At 37.8% G+C, this 25,232-nt stretch overlaps 1 protein-coding gene across 2 annotated transcripts; it reads left to right on the top strand.

The window, feature by feature from the left end:
* The first annotated feature begins 3,231 nt into the window (after window positions 1-3,231).
* rdh12l (retinol dehydrogenase 12, like) lies at window positions 3,232-14,076 on the top strand. Of its 2 annotated transcripts, none has more exons than XM_005932091.3 (8): window positions 3,232-3,349; window positions 4,841-4,964; window positions 5,239-5,354; window positions 8,453-8,611; window positions 8,716-8,820; window positions 10,522-10,731; window positions 10,855-11,047; window positions 13,514-14,076. In XM_005932091.3, exons 2-8 carry the CDS (start codon window positions 4,951-4,953, stop codon window positions 13,614-13,616), a joined length of 900 nt encoding a protein of 299 aa, XP_005932153.1. In that variant the 5' UTR covers window positions 3,232-3,349; window positions 4,841-4,950; the 3' UTR covers window positions 13,617-14,076. The 2 variants fall into 2 exon arrangements, with proteins under 2 accessions (XP_005932153.1, XP_014192218.1); XM_014336732.2 differs by lacking the exon at window positions 3,232-3,349 and adding an exon at window positions 4,679-4,696.
* Window positions 14,077-25,232: the final 11,156 nt, after the last annotated feature.

Raw genomic sequence — 25,232 nt, 5'->3', positions numbered from 1 at the left:
CAGCAGTCTCATTATATCTTGACAGTTTTGATATTGAAATTAATATTCATAATGTAATTGTTGCTCAAACTCATCAGTAGGACATATAAATCACACTTATTTCTAGATTTTTGCCCTGTGGATAAAAATAAAAGTCTTCATCCTTTTGCTTTCCATCTGCCAAAGTAAAGTTAATAGTCCCATTATAGTTAATGGATTGTTCTCATAGTTTATCCAGGGCATCCTTTTGCCACTCCATTGTCTTTGGTTTCTGGGAAGCTGCTAATGGGACGCCAGCAAAGGATTAGGTAAACTGTTATGACTAAAAACAAAAGAGTGTCCTGTTAACAACAACAGCAAACAGACAGGAGAAGAATGACAAGGAAAGAATAAACAAATAAGCACAGACATTTTCACTTTGTCACAAAAATGTAATACAAAGAATGCAAGTTTGAAGAATAGAATCTGATATGTATTTTTCAAACTTTGTGTTTTAAGTTATTTAGGTATTACAAATCGGAGTGATTAAATGCAACGCGAATAAATCTGTTATGCAGTAAATGCAAAACTAATCAGCTGCTGCTAACAGCCACTTTACTGCCTTACCTTAAAGGAGGGTGTAATCAGTGTAAGTGCAAGCAAAGTGGATTTGGACTCCCAAGTGCTTTCTAATCAGCCTAGATCACGTTCGCATGAACATATGATTGAATGCTTTTGTTGCACATGTTCTTTCCTAACCACAGACACGCTGCCGCACCTGAGCCCAAGTGAAAAAACCTTCCCCATTAGATTCAACTATTTTTAATACTTGCTTTTTGTTGCAAAAGCAATACACTGTTCAATGGTTAAAACAGATTTGTTTTCAACATGATATATGGATATAATGGATAACACACATGCATGCGCTTTGCTGACTGATCCTGCAGAGAAACAGGAAGGAAATGTTTGCTTATGCACAATCAGCTGATGACCGCAACAATGTTTCCTGTTCTAATGACCTTCTGACTGTACTGCAGGTCCACTGTCAGGCTGCAGTAACGTCTGTAGTGTATGAATGAGCCATTCATAGTGGCTTGCTGGAAAATGAGGATATCCACAGATGATTTATCAGAAGAAAGCAAGCTCAGCCAAGGGCATGATTTACCCAAATACCAGTCTGTTAATCTGTCTGCAGCCATAACACACCAACACAGAGCCGTCAAAGTACAGCGGTCTCAGTTTGAGGGTGACAGATGGTCACATGCTGCCATCAGCTGGTCAAAACATATACAGCACTTTTGCTGGTTGTATAAAAATGACTACTTACTGCAGTCATCCGTAAATAAGTCAGTGTTAATGGGTTAAAAATCTTTTTAAAGGCTACGCAATTAGCTTGAACACTAAGTAACTTGAGGGATATTTCTCCAGGCTTCTCGAAGAGCATTCAAAACTCTTCTTTGGATGTTGGCTGCCTTTTACTCTGTTTTCTGTCCAGATGATCCTACACTGCTTTAGTAATGCTAAGGTCCGAGCTCTGGAGAGGCCAGTCCATCACTGATAGTGTTCCAATGTTCAGCATTGGTAGAGTGTTACGGATCATTGTCATGCTGAAAAATGCCAAACACCTTCCAGATGGTATTGCATGATGGATCAAAATCTGATTGTACTTTAATGCATTTACAGTTTTATCGGTTTTGACAAGATCCCCAACACCACTGGCTGAAATGCAGCCCCAAACCATGACAAAGTCTCTACCATGTTTTACACATCGCTATGAATAACTGTTCGTATTAATCACTAAACCTGATGGTTCATGATTTTTGCTCTAGTTCTTGTGTAAATTGGCATACCTCATTCTTTTCTCTTTAATTCCTTGATTAAGAAAGGCTTCCTGACAGCCATCTTTCCACTGAGACCATTTCTGGTGTGTTGACAGGGCGCACACAGCTAAAGGGGAGGACAAAACAAAGACGAGGGTGACACTACACACAACATATAGGGGATGTGACGCTCGAAACAGCCGTTTCGACACTGTGCTGAACTTCTTAAGCGAGGATGTTTCCAAACGCTTCTCCGAAGCGTGAGTCAAAACACCCAGATCACGTGACCACGCCTAGGATTTGGTGATCCAGTTCCTGCTTCTAGACATATCCAAGCGCAAACTCCCATTTTTTATTAACCAGAATCATTTGGACTTGTAATTACTGAATCAATGTTTTTTGATGCGACAATTTTAATTAAATATGCGCATGCGTAAAAGAAAACAATACTCTATTTCATGGATTGTGAAAACTAGACAGAAGATTCTACACTATCTAGAACATTATATAAGTATACAAAACCTATGTAATTTATATATCACAATATATAAATATATTTTTTGAATGAATAATAGAATATAGATTAAAGAAAGCAAGAAAGAAAAAGACTGGTGGGTGAGCTCCATTCACTCCTATAAGCAGAAAGAGAGAGAGTTGCACACTTTCAACAGAAAATGTCATTTGTGGCATTAAGTGACTCCTCAATATATTTTTTGGGGGGGCGGCGCTTTTAAAAAAAAAATTCTCAAAAACAACTGGAGTTATGCAGGTTCACTATAACCAAAACTCCAGACTCACACTGAGTAAAACACAGTGTTACAATATGGAAAATCCATAGCAGTGTAAAGTTCGGGAAAGCTCCCTCATGGTTAGAGGTTGCTAAGCAGAGGATGAGTTAAACATGCCTGAAATGTATTTTTCCGATTGGTCAGAAAATGTGATCGACGTTAACTCCCAGAAAACTCGAACAAATATATCCAAAGTTTGAGGGCTGTGAGCAAAAAAACGAAGACAGCTGAACCCAAAACAGCTGTAATCCTGTGTAACTATTACAGTAAATACGGCAGTGTTTTCCCTCTGTTTTACTTAATGAATAGATTTATGGTGAAGAACGCGAACGTTAACAGATGGAGAATTTTGCTGATGACTACAGTCACAGATTGCGGTGTTTAACAGTCTCAGATTTTTTTTTCCTTGTTTTGGGGGAGATTTCTCCAAAACGTGATGATCAATTACTGACGGTTTGGTATAATAAGTAGCTTTGTTTGGAATCGTGCAGGGTTTGCCTGCGTCGTTGTTTCACAGAAAAATATCGAGATGTGGCGATAGCAAAGTGGGCCAGCAGGTGTCACTGTTGAGATGGAGTTCAGTGTTTCACGAAGCCTTGCTTTGCCCATCACTAGGGATGGGAAACAGGTGGGAACACAGATGTCAACAATCAAGAGAGACAAGACAGGACAAGAAGCTGAATCACAGACAGATAAAAAACTACAGACAAGGCATGAGAAGACAGAGGAAGCATGAAAACTAAAACGAGGGACAGAATACAAAACAGCCTTAACTGAGAACAGGTCAGTAAAAATAAGAAGACCTCAAGCTAGAAACACAAAACACAGAGAGAAAACTAATGAGAACCAGAACTACAGGCTAATCACTGAGGAATTACAACTAACTTGACACAAAGGGATATGAGACAAGAGACAAAAATGGCACTAGACCAGTCATGGAAATTCAAGGGATACAAGGATCTGAAATAAACTAAAACCCCAGATCTAGATGTGAAACAAACCCTTTGAATATCAATATACAGAAGAAATCCTGAAAATTAACAAAACTGAAAACACTGCATCCTAAACAGAGGGATCCTAACATCAACAAACTGGGATTAATTGATTTCATCTCAGGTTCTGTGTCAGTGTTTTGGTGGGTTAAACAGCCTTACATACTTTAACATGATAAACTAATTATTTTTTTTCCACAAGAGCTTGGTCTATACATTTAATTTTTAAGCAACATAAGGAACACTACACTGTTTTGGGGTTTGTTTGTTTTGTTTTGTTTTTTTGAGTTAGTGTTATCATTTTATTGCCATTATCGAGGCACTGCAGGCCCATAGAAGTACAAGGTACTGTAGTTGATGTGTTTTCTTTTTTTAGGTTTGCGCTCTTATGTCTTCCACTTGTTCAGTTTCCTCAACTTTTTTGAGGAAACACTGAACAGCATGCCGAAATCTGCCAGATCATCTGCTAAAAACTCTTTGGGAATAACCATTTGTGGCTAATAATAATATTAATATTTTATACCAGTGGAACTGTCTCTCATGGCATTTTTTTATTTTTTTTTTTGGCAAATTCAAACACAAATTATGTGTTCAAGCTACAGGCCGCTATTAACAAAGTGCTTAAAGATGCAACTAAAAACTGTTTCTTTGCTAAACTGATGTCATGTGTGGACACAACACCCTTGAGTTAGGTGCCTGATTCATAGGTCTGTGTCAAGTTGTTCAACCAATCAGGACTGGACTGAAAATAAGTGACAAAAAACTTCGAGTGTCTGGCTACGTCGAAGCCAACTGTATATAAATGAGGTAGGCTAAATGCTTTTTCATATATTATTCAGAAAATAACCTATGAAAGCCTATGTAGAGAAGTAAAATATAAAGCTATAAAAGACTGCTGTTATCGTTATTGTTGTTATTGTTGTTGTTGTTATTATTATTAATAGTGGTAGTACGTCTTTGTCACCAAGATTGCGCAAGAACTGACCGAATATCGCAGCACTAGGAGGAGTGAATAAACTGAGATCCTTTTAGAGCCTCGAGAAAAGAATAAAAGAAAAACCTGTTTCAATTTCCTTCCTCGGACCTGCCCACCCGTGCCTGCAGCCCACCTTCACGAATCGAGCACACCTATTAGGGGGTGAGACTCAAACTTCCACGTTAACCAATCAGCTTTCTCGTTCACCGACGGCCTAGCAGTTGATTGGTTGAAAATCCAGCTTGTCAAGTCTGATTGCACTTGGACATTTCCGCCTTGTTATGTTTTGTTTTTTTTTATCTACAGGGGCTTCCTATGAACATTGTGGGCTTCGTGTGGAGGTGAATCAGTGATCAGTAACTATTTCGGGTTTTGATGAGGTACTTGAGTCTCGGTGACTTCTGAAATCCAGAGACATGTCGTCTTTAAGGTAAGCAGACTTTACATAAACCTCAAAATCCCTCAGTCTGAAAGTTTTTGAGTTTGTGTTAAGGCTGCATGATCGATAAATAAATAAAATTACGTCGGGTTATTTATTAATACGTTACGTTAGACTAGATTGTTGTTGATAATATTTTCTTTGCTGCGGGTTGTTGGAAGTTGAAAGAGTTTTCTGTTAAGTTACAGTTGTGTAATTGCGTGTTTTGCCATATCACTCCTGTGTTGCTGATTGTGACATTAAGTCTGCTTTCTCAACATCCCAGAAATGTCTTCCGGCGCAGCTGGTCTTGTGATGAAAAGCTGGAGGGAAAAGTTGTTGTCATCACTGGAGCAAACACTGGCATCGGCAAAGAAACTGCCATTGATCTGGCAAAGAGAGGTTCGTCTGACTGAAATCATGAAATTTTAAACCTTTATTAACTCTCAACTGTTTTTTTTAAAGTGGGGATTATTTGTGTTACGTATCAGGATATGGAGTTAGGAGGAAAAAGGAAACATTAGCAGGAAATGTTGACTTTTAGATGCACAGATAAAAGACTACAATGAAGTAAACCTTGGAGGAAACTCGTTCAAACCCCACATAGAAAGGCCTCACCTGACCAGCAGGTTCAAGGTCAGGACCTTCTTGCTGTGAGGCCACAGTTGGATCCACTGCACACTCTGCTGCCTCTAAATTGGCTGCAGGTGCGGACGTGAATTTGGTTAAGATAGATGGATGGATGTTTCTGGCCATCCGTTGAGTATAAATCCATCCAGGGCATGGCGTGCCTCTCACCCTGTTCCCCCATAACCCTGAAGTGGATCAGCAATGGGGATCATAGTTACACACAAGATTTTGATAGTCCTAAAAGTTGGGAAATAATTTTTTTTACTGCTGACAGTGTGTGCTTCTGTTAGATGCCTGTCCAGGGTTTACCCTGCCCAGTTGCCTCTGCCACCATGAGTCCTCCCTAATTATTGCTAAGCTCCAATAGAACCGCGCCGTGCCATCAAGAAAATGATTACGATAAAAACAGTTTATTTAAACACAGATCTGCCAGTATTGATTCTCCTGTAGATAAATTATAAGGAAGGCTAACACAAGTTCTATTGTTCCGTGTAAATTCTGAGCATGACTCAGGCGTGGCAATCCTCCACTCCCATGATTGTTGTGCAACATGTGGCTGTCAGGAAAAGTAGCTGAGTAATGGAACAATTTGGAACCAGTTCCTGATTTAGATCTTTAGGCACAGTTCTTGTTTGGTATAGTAAATTTTTTCTTTAGTTTTAAAGTAAAATACAAGGACAAAATGAACTCAGACACAGAGCATGAAGCAATGTGTTAGTGTGTCTTAATTAGAAGAAAAAATGAATAGTCGTGGACAATTATTCAACAATAAGAAGCTGAATTTTTGCACCTACCTTAGTGGGTCTTCTTACAGTCATTTTATTAAATTGTCTGCTTTGTCAGAACAAAAATATTAGTTACACACAGCCATTCACTCTTTTAATGAAAAGGCTGTTTTCAGTGGTCACTTTAGTAGCTACACCTGTTCAAGTGCTTTTTCAAGCAAATATCTAATGAGCCAGTAACATGGCAGACAGCAGTATTAATGTTAATTAATATTTTAAAAAAAGTATTTTTGTATGTGCACATGGCTGAAAAGGCCAACTTTGGTATGTGGTGTAACAGGAGAATTACACAATTAAGGTTCTGCCCAGAAATTAGCAATTGTGTGCTTTTCATTTCGACAACAGTGTCTGAATAATGTTTAATCTGGGAAGGGTTAAAACGCCATTTCCAAACAATACGAAGTCCCTTATTTTATACCGAGAAAGATTATGAAAAAATATTCAGGACAGTTGCCAATTTTCTCAGGAGTGGATGTCCCAGAAAATTAGCGCCAAGGTTCAGTTCAGTTCTTTTTTTATTTCAAACATATACATTCACCAACGTTTCATAAAATCATTCCATACAGTTGTTTGAAAAGGAGTAGGCAGAAGTATATACTTATTTTGCCCTAACCCCCTCAGGTTTACATCCTCATCATCTAAATTTGAACAACAAAAACGTATACAATGCCTTCAACTTAGAACATCTCAAAAAAATATTTTCACATGTTCAACTAAAACTATATTTAGATTTGCTAATTTGCAGAAGAAAATAAACATGAGTTTGACTGCTGTCTTGGGTTAATTGCATTTTCTTGATTCTTATACTTATTTAATATTTCTTTTTTGAGTTGTATTTTAAACTGGTTTATATCACTAGTGACCTTTATTTCTTCTTTTAACTCGTTCCAGATTTTAACTCCCGCTATTGAAATAGACATCCTTTTCAATGTTGTTCTTACTCTTTGTAATTTTAAATTCCACTTCCCTCTAAAATTATACCTCCCTTCTCTTTCTAAGAACCATTTACTTATTTCGATTGGAGCATCCCTTTCCTTACCTTATATATTATTTGCACTGTTTTAAACTTCACCAGATCCTGGAATTTTATAGCTTGCGTCCTAATAAAGAGTGCATTTGTGTGAGCCCTATACCCCTCCTGATTTATTAGTCTAATGGCCCTTTTCTGCATTATGATTATAGTCTGAATATTACTTGTATATGGCGACCGTGGCTCAGGGGGTTGGGAAGTCGCATCTGTAACCGGAAGGTCGCCGGTTCGATCCCTCGGGCTCTCTGTCCTGGTCGTTGTGTCCTTGGGCAAGACACTTTACCCTACCGCCTACTGGTGTTGGCCAGAGGGGCCGATGGCACGATATGGCAGCCTCGCTTCTGTCAGTCTGCCCCAGGGCAGCTGTGGCTACAACTGTAGCTCCAACAGGCCTTATGATCAATGATCACACCAAGAAATCTTATGGCATTAACCCTTTCTAGATATATATTATCGACACAAATTTCAATGTTAATGTTTTTCTTATAGTTTCCGAATAACATAAATTTTGTTTTATTTAAATTTAAGGACAATTTGTTTCTATCAAACCACTTGTTTAATATCTTCAACTCCTGTGTGATCACCTCCGGTCATGCAAGGTCATGCAAAGCAAGGTCATGCAAAGCTCAGAGAAATTGCAAAAAACCCAAGAGCTACATCTCCAACTCTGTGTTTCTTTGCTAGACATGCTGTGGTGCTGCTTGTTTGTCGGTCTTTCTGCCTGTTACTTTAAAAAAAAAAAATCTTGCTTTTGCATGTACTGCAAAAGCATACGTGACTATATGTGCCTTTGGGTATCTCAGACAGATTAGTTTCAGGTTTTTTTGTGTGTTTGTCTTTTCTGAGAAATGTGGTTGTTTCTGATATCTTAAGTGATTATTGGTCTTTCTTACTGTCCCCATTAAAAGCTTCGCAAGTTATGAAAAATGTAATGTGCACATTTTGTCATGAGAGGGCACTCTCCACCCACTGAGCTACACCTTGCTTTTATGTATTTTCGCCATGCATTCAGTGCATGTGCTGTTTTAACTCCCGTCTTTTATTTTTCTTTGTAGGGGCAGAAAAGGTGATCATAGCATGCAGGGACATGGAGAAAGCAAACGCAGCCGTGAAAGACATCATCGAAAGCTCAGGCAATGAACATGTCGTTTGCATGAAACTTGATTTGTCAGACAGCAAGTCTATACGAGAATTTGCTGAAGCCATCAACAAAGGTAAAATGATTTTCTGGCTAAAGAAACATCCATGTGAACGCACATGAAAAGTTGCTTATTTTTAAACCCCCCCCCCCTATTTTTTTTTTCACTTTTTTCTACAGACGAGCCAAAGCTGAACATCCTCATCAACAATGCAGGTGTGATGGTCTGTCCCTTTGGGAAAACAGCTGATGGTTTTGAGATGCAGATCGGTGTCAATCACCTGGGTAAATAAAATCAGGCCTCAGTCACACCTGGCCTGACTTATACATTAGTACCGACTAATCCTTCTCCAGACTTTTTGATTTGGGGGGAGAGATTTGACAAATGAAGTTGTACCCAAAACAATTAGCACGTCCCAGGACATTTCCAAGATTTCTTTAAATGGGGTGAAAGAAATCAGAAAATAATATCTCAGGTAAAACTCAAACGGAAGCACACAAAACTGGTTGAAAATTCTTTAAAAGGTTTTTAATAGAGTTAATAAATTACAGTCTGCTTATGACAGGAAATATTTAATTTTACTCAGTGGTACAAGTAAATAACAGTGCCTCACATCCTAAATGACTCGAGGAGTGGTAGGCAGTGGCTTCAAACCACTCTGACCCACAGTGCTATGCAAAAGTCTTAACCCACACCTTCCACTTCCACTCCCTTCTATATATTCTTCTCCCAAGGAAGCAGACTTTTGTATTTTTATTATTATTATTTTGGACCTATAAATCATTCAAATATAAAAACGGACTCAACTTAACAAAGAGCCACTTTCAAATAGTATCTTTTGCCATTTTTTTTGCAAACAGTCTGTCACAGTAACACATAATTTCTTCCCATTTTTTAGCTCTATCTGCAACAAAATGCCAAAGATGACACAATTTGACAGGCATAAAATTATATTTGTGTACCAACAAGGTGATTCCCAAACATTTAAAAGTCAAAAACTTACTACGAGCATTGGCCCAAGACGTTTTTTTTATGGTATCGTATGAACTTGAGTGCAATTTCCATCCGTGGCTGCATTAACATGTCAACACAATTTTGAGGGTTGCGTTCAAATTTCAGGTTGGAGTAGTCCCACCCCTTTTGACTTGCCCCTCCCATCAGCTGTCAAATCCTTCAAAAGGTCACAAATGCAATACTCATTTCGTGATGTTGAAGTTGGATCTGACACTTAAGCCTAAATGCAACACTTCTTTCATAATCAGCATTTTTATGACTTTACTGCAGAACAGTAAAGTTTAAGCACATGCTTTAGATATGACAGACAGACATGAAGTAAAAGGTCAACTTCCTGCGACAATATGTCCTGATTCCAGCTTTTGGAATCAACTGATTCCAGAACCACTGATCATCAGTTGAAATGTTGTTTCCAACATGAATTTGTGTTAACTGACCATTAACATAATGCACTGGACAAACATGAGATGTGTCACCAAAATTTTACACATCACAGGTGTCCTCGTGGTTATTATAGAAATTTAGTTTTTAAAAAAGGGTTTTGCCCTTTTAATTATATTTAGGAAAATAACTTCACACATCATAAGTCTGATAAACATGCCCCACCAAAAGACACAGATTCAAAACTTTTAACTGACATCTCGCACTTTTTAATTTGATGTTTTTGTGCAGAATTAGTGCAGCAGGATAGCATTCCTCTTGAAATAACAGGAGCCACTTGTGTTGTTTGTTATTTAATTTAACGTAATTAAATTATAAGCTGTGGGTGGTCTTTGTAACACATTCTGTCTTATGGTATTTATTTGATGTAGTACATTTATTGTGAAAGTCTTTACCAAGTTAAGGTAAGTATTTTGGTAAGTACAGTATTTCGTAATTAGTGAAGTGTCACTATTTCCAAATACATTACCCTCACTCTGTTTTCTGAAACTGAAAATTGGATTTTAAAGTCATATTTCCTCCTTCTCCAGGTCACTTCCTGTTGACATATTTGTTGCTTGACCTGATTAAAAAGTCGGCACCAGCTAGGATTATCAATGTATCTTCCATGGCTCACTCCTGGGGCTCCATAAATCTTGAGGACCTCAACAGTGAGAAGCATTACGACAAGAATAAAGCCTATGCTCAAAGCAAGCTAGCCAACGTCCTCTTCACCCGATCACTGGCTAAACGATTAGAAGGTAAATAATGCACCTTACACGCTGTCATTTCTTTCTTTTAATTTGCCAGTTTTCTGTTCAAATCAAATGCATGACTAGTAGCTTTACCGTTGGTGATTTCATTCACTTTTTCCTTACTTTTAGGCACAGGAGTGACGACCTACTCTCTCCATCCTGGAGTTGTTCAGACTGAGTTATGGCGTCATCTGAACGGTGTCCAGCAATTCTTCATGAAGATGGTCAGTCCTTTTACCAAAAACTCTGTCCAGGGAGCGCAGACAACAATTTACTGTGCTGTTGACCCATCATTAGAGAAGGAGAGTGGCGGATACTACAGGTACACTTTTTGCTGTAACACACAGAAATTATATTGCAGCTTGTTACCCATAATCTAGTAGTCTATTAATACAGTGGCTTTCAACACTTAATAGTTTTAGACCAATGAAAGGTAAACATGATGTTTAACTCATCAGCTCAGAGTAAAGAGTACTTTCTCAGATTTTGCAATCTGGAAACTAAATCAGATGAATAGTAAAGATATTTGCCATGAAGCAGTTATTTAAAGGTGTGAAATATGAAGCGAGATAAATGTCCAGTTAAAGTCAGAGTTTTCTGTGTCCCAAAAGTGTCTCTCTTTTAACCTGGACAAATCACTGTGATGACTTAAGCCGAAGACATGTTCAAGGTTTTAGTGAAAAATGTAATGCATTTAATACCATGTTTTAATTGCAATATAGATTCCCTGGTAGGTGAATACATGTCATATGTGGAACTTAGACGTGAATTACTAACATCACAAATGAAGCTAAGCTGCAACGTTACAGCAGTGTAAACTGTGCACATATTGTCACCTGAATGTGCTTCAATTCATTTGGCAATGCAGAAAACGTATGCATGTTTGTATACTTGATTCAAATCTGCTGCAAAGTCTCATTTTACACTCCTGGCAAAGCAGCTCCTAGAACACAGAATAGAATAGGATTTCCTCATTGTTACAGTAACATTTACAACAAAATTAAGTGCAATCTCAAGAGTGTAAAGATCATTAACAGCAGTCTATAAACTGTAAACTATAAACTGTAAAAGAAAACAAACTATGTAAGATAAATAATACAAAAGCAACCTGTCTCTATTCTCTCAAATTGCACAACCCCTAATTACACCGATCACATTCAAGTGGACATTGTAGCATTTTAATACTTTTTATAGCTCTGAGAGAAAAACTGCTATTCAGTCCTTCTGTCCTTTCTCTGACTGCACTGTCTGGCAGATGGTAAGAGTTCAACAAGTAGGTGACCAGGGAGAGATGTATCCATTATGAAATTTTTAGAATCAGAATCACTTTTATTGCCAAGTTTGTACACAGTGTCATGGTGCAAAAAAAAAAAAAAAATAAAAAAAAATATATATATAATATATTAAATAACTATTATATAAAATTACAATTAAGTAACACGAAAAGAGTAATATATAATCTACTACAGATATAAATATTATAATGTATTAGATATTATAACTATAATGTTTAATATTTAAAATACTTGGTATCAAATTAGAGAGCACACATTTGTTAAGATTAAAATGTCCATTCTGCCGCACTAGATCTCAAGTTTAGCAGTTTTTTGTGGCATTAATCTTGCTTCCTATATTTGAAACAGTGAAACATTTTACTGGGGGGGGGTTAAATCTTCTTTGTACATTTCTGTCACCTTTTATGGTCATTATCTGATAACATCTCGAGTAGGCGGCACCCATAGCGATTATTTTGTGGAGAAGAGCTAGAAGAATGAAGAATGAAACAGCAGTTTTTATGTTAGTGTGCACAGATCCTAAAACAAATATAGTTTGTAACCATCACCTCTATCTGTTATCACTGACTGGGGCTTTAGGCTTTGTCAAGTCAGCTAATGCAAAGAAAACACGACTGTGATGAATTCCCATCTTAGTACAAACCTCTGGACTGGCAGGCATCCATCCATTCGCTTCTGCTTATCCTTTTCAGGATCGCGGGGGGTGCTGGAGCCTATCTCAGCTGTCTTAGGGAGAGAATCGGGGTACACCCTGGACAGGTCGCCAGTCTCTCGCAGGGCTGACAGACAACCAATTGTACAACCAAATTTCCCCTTGTGGGACAATTAAAATATTAAAGGATTATTCTAACCATTCGCACTCACATTCACTCCCACATTCACACCTATGGGCAATTTAGATTGATCATTTAACCTGTCCCCACCAACTGCATGTCTTTGGACTGTGGGAGGAAGCTGGTGTGCCCGGAGAGAACCCACGCAAACACGGGGACAACATGCAAACTCCAGACAGAAAGACCCCGGCCTGATGGTGGAATTGAACTTAGGACCTTCTTGCTGTGCGGCAACAGTGCTAACCCACAATTTTCAGGCAAAATATATGAAATAACAGCTTCTCTCCATTAAAGAAAGTCGGAAGCAAAATGAATTATTCAAATGCAACGCAGAACAGAAAGTATTTAAAAACTGCAGGACTGTATGTTTTGATTTTGTTAAATAAATAAAAAGTGTAGATTATTCTACATTATTTGGTTACAACTGAATATTAAATTCCTAAAACATTTTTAATGGCAAACTTTTGATTCATTGGATGTTCTTCATGCTTGCTAGTGTACAAATTTAGAAAAAGAAGCCACTGTTAATGTTGACTTATAGTCTTTAAGCAACAGTGGCTGACAAGCAGCGTGTTATTTGCTCAGTAGATGTTAACAAACATAAAATGTTCGTGTTACACAAGTGAACAAAGTGCTTACGTGATACATCCTTGCTTACAGTGACTGTGCTCCTGCTAACTGTTCTGCGGCTGCCAAAGACGACAACGTGGCGGAGAAGCTGTGGGAGCTGAGCTGCAGTTTGCTCTCTTTAACATGGGACTGAGACATTCAGAACTGAAAATAAAATCCTGGCAGTGTATTCTGTTTCTTTATTACCTGATGATTTCATTATAATGTAGGCCACGACAATCTTTAAACACTTCATTTTTATCTCAACAACACAGCTGTAAAACTTTAATCTGCACGCTGCACAGTTCTGACGTTTTATTTGTTCCTTGGAAAGAATTTATTATGGTCACATTTGCCTTTGACTCACACAGTGAAACTGGTAACTACACTGTAATTCTGTGAATAGCAAGTGTAAGATCAGTGGAAAGCTTATAATACTGATTTATAAAAATTAAAAGAAGCTTAAATATTTGGTTTATCAATGTTTAATACAAGGTGTGTAATTAATTGGATAATATCTGCATGATAATTCATAATAGACTGCAGTCTTGTCTACATTGTTTACAAAAACTTTTCTTTTCACTTTCTGACATTAAACAGACTTATGGAGAGCATTCATTTGTTTCTGTCTGCTTTCAAAAAATGTTTAGGTTAATTGTGTTATCGCCAGTATTATATTAGTCAACTGGATCAATATCACCTAAATTTTTACGGCCTCATTAATCCATAAAAGAATTTATAGTCTAGTTTTTTGCAATAAACAGATCTTATAATTGGTAGCTACACACAGTTGTTAATGTAATTTTCTTTACAGTAAGCTTACTGTAAATAACAGTTACAGTTACTTCACTGTAGATAGACAAACACACAGCAAAAATAAATAAATGTGCAGTAACTACTGTAAATGTAAATTTCTGTGAAATCCCGTCAAAGCAAATTTATAGAAAATGCTGTTTCAGCAGGATGTGCTTACAAAGACGATTCCTGTGAATCCTTTAATTACTTGCATCCATCTGGCAGTAAATTGCTGTAAAATTTACAGCAACCTGTTTACAGCGTGTGACGCTTTCATGATGCTAAAAGTTTAATGGTTATATGTGGCTACAAAAAAATTGTTTTTTCACTTTCAATAAAATAAATTTAAATCATTATGGCTGTTATGCTTTCATGTCTGATATTGTGTGACAATAAATGTTTTTCTCCAAAAATGAGTGTTCATTTCATTAACCAATAATTGTCATTTTTTTTCTGACGAAAACAGGATAACTATGATCACATGTATTGACAGTTTTGTCAACGAATGAAAATGAGGTCGAATCAGAACTAATTGAGCTATGTAGAAAATCGGGGCGAGTTTGGAAGTGATCAAACCAGAAGTAATTTCCTTGTTCAGAAAGGTTAGACAGGTGTCGTGCCAAACAGTGATCATCTGCAAGAAAGTGATTGCCACCCGCGGGAGCGCGCACAGCTGCTTAAAGCTGTAGCGCCCAGATTACTTACAACTACTTCCATGCAACTGATATAAGGTACGGTAAGCTGAACACAGCTTCAACTGTCTGTTTGTTGAAAAATAGTAACGCGACCGCACCGCATTTTCTTGTTAGTAAGGGTAACAGCGTTGTAATGATAGGAATAGTAATTAGTTAGATTACTCGTTACTGTAAAAAGTAATGCCATTAGTAACACCGTTACACTGTCATTCCCATCACTGGTACCAAGACATTGCCAGCGTTAGACAGGAGTAGCGGGTTATTTGGACTTTCAGTATAATACTGTACAATAGTTAAAAAGCTACTGTCTGTGAACTGCCTGTGCACCAATCATTTGTTTTTTGTTTTTACTTGTGAATCTTTCAAATATAAAAACTGACTCAACAAAGAACAACTTTTAAATAGTATCTTAGGCACTTTTTTTGCAAGCAGCCTGTCACAGTAACACATGAGGGGGAGTGCAATTTCCACTCATGGCTGCATTAACATGTAAATACAATTTTGAGGGGAGCGGTCACATTTTAGGTTGTACTAGTCTAAATCCTTCAAAAAGTTACAAATGCATAGGATTTTTCAATTCTCACTTTGTGATGTTGAAGTTGGATCAGATACTTTCTCCTAAATGCTACACTTGTTTCATAATCAGCATTTTTACGACTTTACTGCAGAACAGCAAAGTGTTAACACATGCTTTAGATATGACAGACAGACATGAAGTTTAAGGTCAACTTCCAGATAAGAGATTTGACGTTACAGTGTACTGCATTTTCACTTCCTTTTAGCCACACTCACTTCAAAATTCATTTTCCTCATCGTGTGTGTTTAACCCTGACATTTCCATATATAGTAGTTATATTGATTGGCTTCTATAATTAGACACTGAAGCAATAATATGTTTAAAGAGGTAGATAGGGCTTTGGTTAAAATAAAAAAAAAAGTAGAGTTTATCGACCCTGCTATCAGAACATTTTTCGTTACCAAGGTTTAGTAGGCCACTCTAATGATACAAAAAATCTTTAATAACTTTTGTATGGTACCATTTTACAGTCTAAACACAACACTCCTTTCAAGACCAACATTTTTATTACTGCAGAACAGTAAAGCTGCAGGAAAATGTTTTGAACAAAAGGTAAGCCTTTATTTATGGCTGCTCAATATTGCAAACAGGCGGAACAGAGAAAACATGGGACAGGAGGGCACAGAGTAGACAACACACAACACAGGGAAGCCAAATAACAAACCCTAAGAACTAGAACTCCGGAAATACTAGGACAGAAAAATAAATACTAACAGTGACAACCATGAATAACAAACAAACAAACAAATAACAAACAATCAAGAAACACAAATTAACCAGATACAAAATAACTGTCACGTGACAATATAACTGTCACGGTCACCGACCCAGGACCGTGACAGTTATATTGATTGTCTTCTTTTTTTTTTGTAATTGAAGTCTTTATTTGTTTTTAACATTTAACAACATGAAAACATAAACAAAACAACAACAGAAAAGAAACAAGAAAAGAAAAGACAGCTTCCAATCCCATGGTTAATTCACCTTTTGTATTTTGGGTCTATTTTCAATACTTACTAACTATCGGTACACCCGCAAAAAAGGACAATAAAATCGAATTCTTAAGTTATTCCATTACCGAGTGCCTACACAAACATACAATGCAGCAAGCATAAAATTTAACTAAAGATAATTGCCCTGACCAAATAAATTTCAACCATCTCAGCCAAAAACACATCCCCATGATTTGTCAAAACCCTCCCTATCATCATTAATCCTAGCCAAGAATTTTTCATACGACACCATTTTCAGCATATTTTCTTTCCACCTATTATATTCTGGAGGAGATGGTTCCTTCCATACACTGAGAATAACTCGAGCCGCTGCGATCACCCCCACCTTTATAACCACAAAGTCATATTTTGAAACCCCAGGTAACACCGACCGATCCCCTAATAAGCACAGTCTTGGTGACAAGGGTATCATCAAACCAATCCACCTTCCTATTTTGTCCAATACTTTTTGCCAAAAGGGATAAACTTTCCCACATTCCCAAATAGCATGTATAAATGTCCCTGGATCTGAACTACATTTCCAGCATACATTACTGGGACTAATTCCCATTCTATAAAGTTTGGACAGATTGAAGTACCATCTGTGTATTAATTTATACTGACTAAATTGGCCTCTCTTATATATTTATCAGAGAATGACAAAATTCTACACCAGTCTTCTTTAGAAATTGCACAACTCAGATCTCTCTGCCATATAATCCTCAAGTTTTCACATATCTCTTTTTTTGGATTGTTAAACAGTTTGTAGAAAACAGCTGCTCTATGTGCTGTACTGGACAATTCTTAAAACTCCACCACCATATTTGAGCTTTGAGTAAATTTTCCTTTGGTAATACAATCCCTTATTTGTAAATATTTCCAAAAATTATTTTCTCTTATCAAACCATATTTTTGGGTTATTTCAGCGAATGACATAAACACTCCCCCTGAGTAAAGATCACTTATCCTGTGTATGCCTTTGACAAGCCATTCCTTCCAGAACACAGTTTTTCGCCCAATCTGTACAGCAGTGTTGTTCCATAGCGAGGTATAAGGTTGTCTTAAATGAGATGCTCCACACATCTTGTGCACCTCTACCCAGACAGCTTTAGAATACCCAAGCACTGGGTTATTATGAAAGTCTTGTCCATTAATTGCTGAGCCCTGATATTGATTGTCTTCTAATATTAGACACTGATTCAATATATTTGAAGAGGCAGACAGGCCATGGTTAAAATCAAAGAGTACAGTTTATCAACCTTGCCATCTGATCATTTTTCCCTCCTGAGGTTTAGAAAGTCACTCTAGTGAAGATATTTTTTTGTTTCAATAACTTCCTTTCCTGGAAGCTTAGTTGCTTTAACATGTTATTACTGTTGTTGTTGTTGTCTCTCACAATAACAGTTTAAAAGAAATCTGGATCTATGTAGTGTCCTTGACTACATAGATCCAGAGGGCACAAATGGATGACGCTGTATTACCCATGCAGGCTACATCGATGCAATGTGAAGTTACATTTCAAGTGAGGTGCAGGTCAAGGTTTTCTAGTTACCCACATACCTAGATTACAATTCACCCGTCATTAACTGTTGTTTGGCTATTTCTGCTCTGAGACTGGAAAAAACAAAAGATTTAAGACATTTGTGTATACCTTCAAGTCTATATTGAGGACTTTTGACTTGTTGACTAGTTGCAACAATATTTACTAATTCCAGCTTTTGGAATCAGTTGATTCTGGAATTACTGATCATCAGTTAAAATGTTGTTTCCAACATTTCCAACCGCAGACAATGAATCCATGTTAACTGACCATCAACATAATGCAACACTGGACAAACATGAGATGTGTCATCAAAATTTTACACATCACAGGTATGCTCATAGTCCATCCATCCATTTTCTTCCGCTTATCTGGGGCCCGGTCGCGGAGGCAGCAGCCCAAGGAGAGAAGCCCAGACCTCCCTCTCCCCAGCCACCTCCTCCAGCTTGTCCGGGGGCAGCCAAGAGATATAATCTCTCCAGCGAATGGCCGAACTTCTCACCCTATCTCTAAGGGAGAGGCCCATTTCCGCCACTTGTATCCGCGATCTCGTTCTTTCGGTCACTACCCACAGCTCGTGACCATAGGTGAGGGTAGGGACGTAGATCGACCAGTAAATTGAGAGCTTCACTTTTATACTCAGCTCTCTCTTCGCCACAACAGACCGGTACAGCGTCCGCGTCACTGCGGCCGCAGCACCAATTTATCTGTCAATCTCCCGCTCCCTTCTCCCGTCACTCATGAACAAGACCCCAAGATACTTAAACTCTCTTAAACTCTCTCTTGGGGCAGGAACTCGTCCCTGACCTGGAGTGGTCACTCCACCCTTTTCGGGCTGAGGACCATGGCCTCAGAATTGGAGGTGCTGATTCTCATTCCCACTGCTTCACACTCGGCTGTGAAACGTTCTAAGGCGAGCTGGAGGCCATTACCCATTAAGCTAACAGAACCACATCATCCGCAAAAAGCAGAGATAAAATCCTGAGACCACCCACGTGAAAGCCTTCCGCCACTTGGCTACACCTAGAAATTCTGTTCATAAAAATCATGATCAGAATCGGTGGCAAAGGACAGCCCTGGTGGAGCCCATCACCCACAAGGAATGAGTCAGACTTATTGCCGGCTATGCAGACCAAGCTCTTGCAATGGTTGTATAGGGACTTAATGGCCCATAGCATTGGGTCAGACACCCCATACTCCTGGAGCACCCCCCACAGGACCCCCCGAGGGACACGATCAAATGCGTTCTCCAAGTCCACAAAACACATGTAGACTGGTTGGGCAAACTCCCATGCACCCTCAAGTATCCTGGAGAGGATAAAGAGCTGGTCCAGTGTTCCGCGACCAGGACGAAAACCGCATTGTTCCTCCTGTATCCGAGGTTCGACTAGCGGACGAACTCTCCTTTCCAGCACCCTGGCATAGACTTTCCCAGGGAGGCTGAGGAGTGTGATCCCCCTGTAGTTGGAACACACCCTCCGGTCCCCCTTCTTAAAGATGGGGCACCACCCGTCGCCACGTGGCCTGCCCCTGATCTCCACGCTACATTGTAGAGGCATGTCAACCAAGACAGCCCTACAAGATCCAGAGCCTTCAGGAACTCGGGGCGGACCTCATCCACCCCAGGGGCTATGCCACCAAGGAGTTGTTTAACTGCCTCATTGACCTTGCCCCCAGAGATTGGCGGGTTATCCCCTTCGTTCCCAGACTCTGCTTTCTCCAAGGAAGACATGCCAGTGGGATTAAGGAGGTACATATTTCTTCCACCGCTCGACAATTTTCTCAGTCGAAGTCGAAGTCCGCAGCGCTCCGCCCACACTATACATAGTGCAGGTAGAACACCGCTTTTGGGACAATCCATGTCCCAATTGCCAGTCTTGGTAGCCGGGGATCGGTCCGCCAGGACCTCGCTCCTGGCTGCTGCCTGGCTCACAATGCACCCGCTCATGGTTATTATAGAAATGTAGTTTTTAAAAAAGGATTTTGCCCTTTCAATTGTATTTAGGGAAATAACTTCACACATCATAAGTCTGATAAACATGCCCCACCAAAAGAAAAAGACTCAAAACTTTTAACTGACATCTCGCACTTTTTAATTTGATGTTTTTGTGCAGAATTAGTGCAGCAGGATAGCATTCCTCTTGAACATAATTAAATCATAAGCTGTGGGTGGTCTTTGTAACACATTTTCTCTTTTGGTATTTATTTGATGTAGTACATTTATTGTAAAAGTCTTTAACAAGTTTGGGATACAGTATTTCGTATTTAGTAAATTGTTACTATTTCCAGATACATTAACTTCACTCTATTTTCTGAAACTGAAAATTGACAATTTTAAAGTCATATTTCCTCCCCCTCCATTTACTTCCTGTTGACATATTTGTTGCTTGACCTGATTAAAAAGTCGGCACCAGCTAGGATTATCAATGTATCTTCCATGGCTCACTCCTGGGGCTCCATAAATCTTGAGGACCTCAACAGTGAGAAGCATTACGACAAGAATAAAGCCTATGCTCAAAGCAAGCTAGCCAACGTCCTCTTCACCCGATCACTGGCTAAACAATTAGAAGGTAAATAATGCACCTTACACGCTGTCATTTCTTTCTTTTAATTTGCCAGTTTTCTGTTCAAATCAAATGCATGACTAGTAGCTTTACCGTTGGTGATTTCATTCACTTTTTCCTTACTTTTAGGCACAGGAGTGACGACCTACTCTCTCCATCCTGGAGTTGTTCAGACTGAGTTAGTGTTATCTGAACGGTGCCCAGCAATTCTCCATGAAGATGATCAGTCCTTTTACCAAAAACTCAATTTAAAACACAATTTACTGTGCTGTTGACCCATCATTGAAGAAGGAGAGGGGCGAATACTACAGGTACACTTTTGGTGTAACACATGGAAATTATATTGTTACTTGTCATTACCTAGTAGCATATTAGTACAGTGGCTTTCACCATTTGTGGTTTTGAAAGTTAAACATGATGTTTTGCAGCAGCTTATTGGCTTAGAGTAAAGGATACTTTCTCAGATTATGCAATTCAATATGAAGCAAGATAAATGTCCTGTTAAAGTAGATTTTTCTGTGTCACAAAAGTGTCCCTCTTTCAACCTAGCTAAATCACCGTGGTGACCTACGCTGAACATATAAGCTATTCGAAAACAGATTATGTTCAAAGTTTGGATGAAAAATGTAATACATTTAATACCATTAAGTGTGATATCAAGAGTGCAAAGATCATTAACAGCAGTCTATAAACTGTAATCTATATACATATATATATACATATATATACATATATATATAAACATATATATACATATATATGTATACATATATATATATGTATACATATATATGTATATGTATATATATATGTATATATATATGCATATATATATATATATGCATATATATATATATATATGCATAGCCTTTTTAGAATCAGAATCACTTTTATTGCCAAGTTTGTACACAGTGTCATGGTGCAAAAAATATATATAATATATACATCTCTATATAAATATTACAAATAAATACTCAGAAAAGGAGTGTATACAAACTACCTACAGATATAGATATCATAATATATTAGATATTATAACTATAACACTTAATATTTAGAAGACTTAGTATCAAATTAATTTACTAAAATTAAAATGTCAATTTTGCCACTGTATACACTAAATCTCAAGATTAGCATTAATTTTGCTTCCTATATTTGAAACATTTTACTGTTTTTTAAATCTTCTTTGTACATTTCTGTCACCTTTTTATGGTCATTATCTGATAACATCTGATAACATCTCGAGTAGGCGGCACCCATAGCGATTATTTTGTGGAGAAGAGCTAGAAGAATGAAGAATGAAACACCAGTTTTTATGTTAGTGTGCACAGATCCTAAAACAAATAAAGTTTATAACCATTGCCGATATCTGTTATCACTGACTGGAGTTTTAAGCTTTGTCAAGTCAGCTAATGCAAAGAAAACACAACTGTGATAAATTTCCATTGTAGTACAACTGAATAATCAATTTTCAGCATCATTGCCTGAGCACTTATGGGCCAGGGGACGCCAATCTTTAAACACTTTTATCTCAACAACACAGCTGTAAAACTTTATTCTGCACGTTGCACAGTTTTGACTTTTTATTTGTCCCTTGGAAAGAATTTATTATGGTCACATTTGCCTTTGAGGTATGTTGCCCAGGGACAACATCAACAGGCATTCATCAGGTTTTCATCATCTTTAAACATTAAGCGCCCTCAAGTAATAATAGAAACAGTGATTTAAAAAACTTTAAACTGTGCAAAAAAGTTAATTTTCTTCAAGAGTAATGGATGAAAATTGGCCTGTAGGGATAAATCTGGCTTATTTACTTAGTAATAAGTAATGTCACATCAAATAAACAAAAGCAAGAAAATATCTGATAGTAGGGCCAAACAGGTCAGGGAGAAAATGCTAAGAGAAGGCGGACAAAGCAGAAACTCGGGAAACGCTGCAGACCTGAACTGAACAGATAACAAATGGATAAATGGGCTTAAACTGTGACTCACTGCCAGAACAGGGTTCAAGAGGCCAAGTTATCAAAGGACACTTGAAATAAAACTGACAGCAGCTGAGAGAGAGAAAAGTGTAGGGCTTATGAACAGGTGAAGAAAACCTGTGAAGTCAACTCTATATTTTTATACTTGGACTTCACTGGAGCAACTTCACATGGTTCACAGTTCAAAATAAGTATGACCATATGGAAAATATCACCTCTATATGGCACAGTCTAAAGGAGAGAGGTGCATCTGCTGGTCTTTAATAAAGGCTCATTGTTTAACAGTTTAACAGCTTCACCTCTTGATACATGGTGCACATGAGGAAATGGGGTACCCTACCACAGGTTCATACTGTCGCCTCACAACAAGAAGGTTTCTGCTTTAAATCCTGACTGGGGCTATGTGGGAAACGCAAGTGCAAGTCCTACAAATGTGATGTTTCCTGCTACAGCTTTAGATTTATAGTCTAGTTTTTTGCGATAAACAGATCTTGTGTCATGCACGTTGATTTAATATTGATGATTATAATTGGTATCTAGACACAGTGGTTTCTGTCATTTTCTTTACAGTAAGTTTACTGTAAATGAAATTATGGAAAATTACTGTAAATAACAGTTACAGTTACTTCACTGTAGATAGACAAACACACAGCAAAAATAAATAAATGTGCAGTAACTACTGTAAATGTAAATTTCTGTAAAATCCCGTCACAGCAAATTTATATAAAATGGTTTCAGCAGGATGTAAAAAGTGCTTACAAAGACGATTCCTGCGAATCCTTTTACAGCTTATTACTTGCATCCATCTGCCAGTAAGTTGCCGTAAAATTTACAGCAACCTGTTTACAGTGTCTGAGGCCTTCATGATAACGCTTAAAGTTGAATGGTTATATGTGGCTATAAACTAATAAAAAGTTTTCATTTTTGCTTTCAGTAAACTATGTTTAAATCATTGTGGCTGTTATGCTTTCATGTCTCGTTTTGTGTGATAATAATAATAATAATGTTTTTCTCCAAAAATGAGTGTTCATTTCATTAATCAATAATTGTCCTCATTGTTTTTCTGACAAAAACAAGATGACAACTTTATGATGACATGTATTGACAGTTTTGTCTACGAATAAAAATGAGGCCGAATCAGATGTAATTTAAGTTCTGTACAAAGGCGGGGCGAGTTTGGATGCGATCCAATCAGAATTTATTTCCTTGTGCAGAAAGGTTAGATTGGCACGTTTGATATGTTCCCGGGAAACGTGGGTGTGGGTGGAGGGGCTCATTTATTCTCATGCTCTTCTCACGGAAATCCAATACAATTTCAGCATTTGTAAGGAGAAGAGCGCACCTACCAACGCATTTCGTATTTGATGTCAAGGAAAATAAAATGGAGCAACTCCTGCTGGTAAAAACAGACAAACTTTTACACTTTTTTATTTTTCAAATCAAATGAGTCAAATTTAGATTTATTCTGCTATCATCTTGTGATGCCTAGTCGACCGAAACTAAAATAATTTAATGCCTTAATTATGACTAAAACTAAATCCTAATTTGCTGTCAAATTCAACACTGGACCTGCTGAAGGTTAAACCAGCCTGAAGCCTGAACTCAAACACTGGGTACATTACTTTATCCTTCATTACTTCAGCTCATTATTATTATTTATTACTGAGACAGACACATTATTTATCATCTAATAATAACTTATGAATATCTGCATTTCCTTATACCAAAATATTAAATGTTCTGCTGTGTTAAGACCCTGAAATATTTTGATCAAGTTAATAAAATCATGGATTTCATTCATTTAATCATTAAACAGCAAGGGAGGGTAATAAAGACAATGCTTGTTGGTTGGAATTCTACCTTGTAATTCTGTGGGGCTGTGGTTTCTTGATAATGGTAATAAGATCATAACACTAACCAGGAAAACCAGTCTATTGTTCCTTATGTTGCTTAAAAATTAAATTCATAGACCAAGCCCTTGGGGGGGAAAAATAAATAATTATTCATTGTTTTAAAGAATCGTATGCTGCTTTATGATCGATTGATGATTCAACATTTAACTTCATATTTTAAATTTCCATAAATTTGTATTTGTATTAATTTATAATTAGGTCAACTGTGATCATTTTGAGTGAATAAGAGGAACTTTGACATGCAGCATTAAATAAACGTCCTCCTAATAAGTAAGCTATTTGTTCTGTGGTACTATTAGAAACTATTTCAGTTCAAAAGTTACCTTAGAGATATTGTTACTCCCGGACATTCTTGGCTTTGAATATCTACTATGACCTTACCTTATCTAATCAAGTAATCAACAAAGTTATGTACAATCACTTAACATACCCACATAGCAAAATTGGTATGGGCCCGATCTGGCCCACACAATGTGCTTACACATGGCCCACATACCGCAAAGAATAACGGCCCTTTGGTGGCCCAGATCTCGTTTGCCAGAGGGGGCCCACACATGGGCCAGCACAAGACCAGTTGGAGACACACTGGTGGTCCTGTGCTGGCCCATGTGTGGATTACCTCTGATAAACCTTATCTGGGACACCAAAGGACCGTCATTCTTTGTGGTATGTGGGCCATGTGTAAGCACATTGTGTGCAGACACACTGCTGGC

Source organism: Haplochromis burtoni, unplaced genomic scaffold (genome assembly GCF_018398535.1).
Source record: "Haplochromis burtoni strain Fernald_Lab_line unplaced genomic scaffold, NCSU_Asbu1 Contig_155, whole genome shotgun sequence".
Taxonomy (NCBI): domain Eukaryota; kingdom Metazoa; phylum Chordata; class Actinopteri; order Cichliformes; family Cichlidae; genus Haplochromis; species Haplochromis burtoni.
This window is presented reverse-complemented; position numbering and strand designations above follow the sequence as displayed.